The 348-nt window shown below is 66.1% G+C and overlaps 1 protein-coding gene across 1 annotated transcript in view; it reads left to right on the top strand.

Annotated features, from left to right (window-relative positions):
• LOC103767997 (protein LMBR1L-like) overlaps positions 1-227 on the top strand; it is a gene marked incomplete at both ends in the record, with an annotated part of 1129 nt that extends 902 nt beyond the window's left edge. Inside the window, 2 exons of the mRNA XM_008935127.1 lie at positions 1-45; positions 159-227. The exon at positions 1-45 is cut by the window's left edge and continues 112 nt beyond it. Coding sequence (XP_008933375.1) covers positions 1-45; positions 159-227 — 114 coding nt within the window. The remainder of the gene's footprint in view (positions 46-158) is intronic.
• Between the last annotated feature and the right edge of the window lie 121 nt (positions 228-348).

Raw genomic sequence — 348 nt, 5'->3', positions numbered from 1 at the left:
CTGTTTGGGTGGCAACGGCTGCTGCCAGTCGCCAGTCGCTCTACGGTGGGTGCTGCCAGGGTGCCCAGCTCCAGGGGGGCAGGATCAGGCCCTGGTGCTGAGGTGGGGGGGGGGAAAGTGTGCTCGATGTCAACAGCCTGATCCTGCTGTCTCCACAGACCTCTGGGAGTACTACCTGCCCTACCTCTACTCCTGCATCTCGCTCTTCGGCGTCCTGCTCCTGCTGTGTGAGTCTTGGGGTGTCCCCACACCGTGCCCTGACCCCCCCTGACCCTGGCACCCATCCTGTGCTGGGTGCAGGTCCCCCCAGGGTGCCCAGCCCAGGAGCAGGAGCTGCTCCCTGCACAC

The sequence above is a fragment of the Merops nubicus genome, unplaced genomic scaffold (genome assembly GCF_000691845.1).
Source record: "Merops nubicus isolate BGI_N331 unplaced genomic scaffold, ASM69184v1 scaffold44562, whole genome shotgun sequence".
NCBI lineage: Eukaryota > Metazoa > Chordata > Aves > Coraciiformes > Meropidae > Merops > Merops nubicus.
This window is presented reverse-complemented; position numbering and strand designations above follow the sequence as displayed.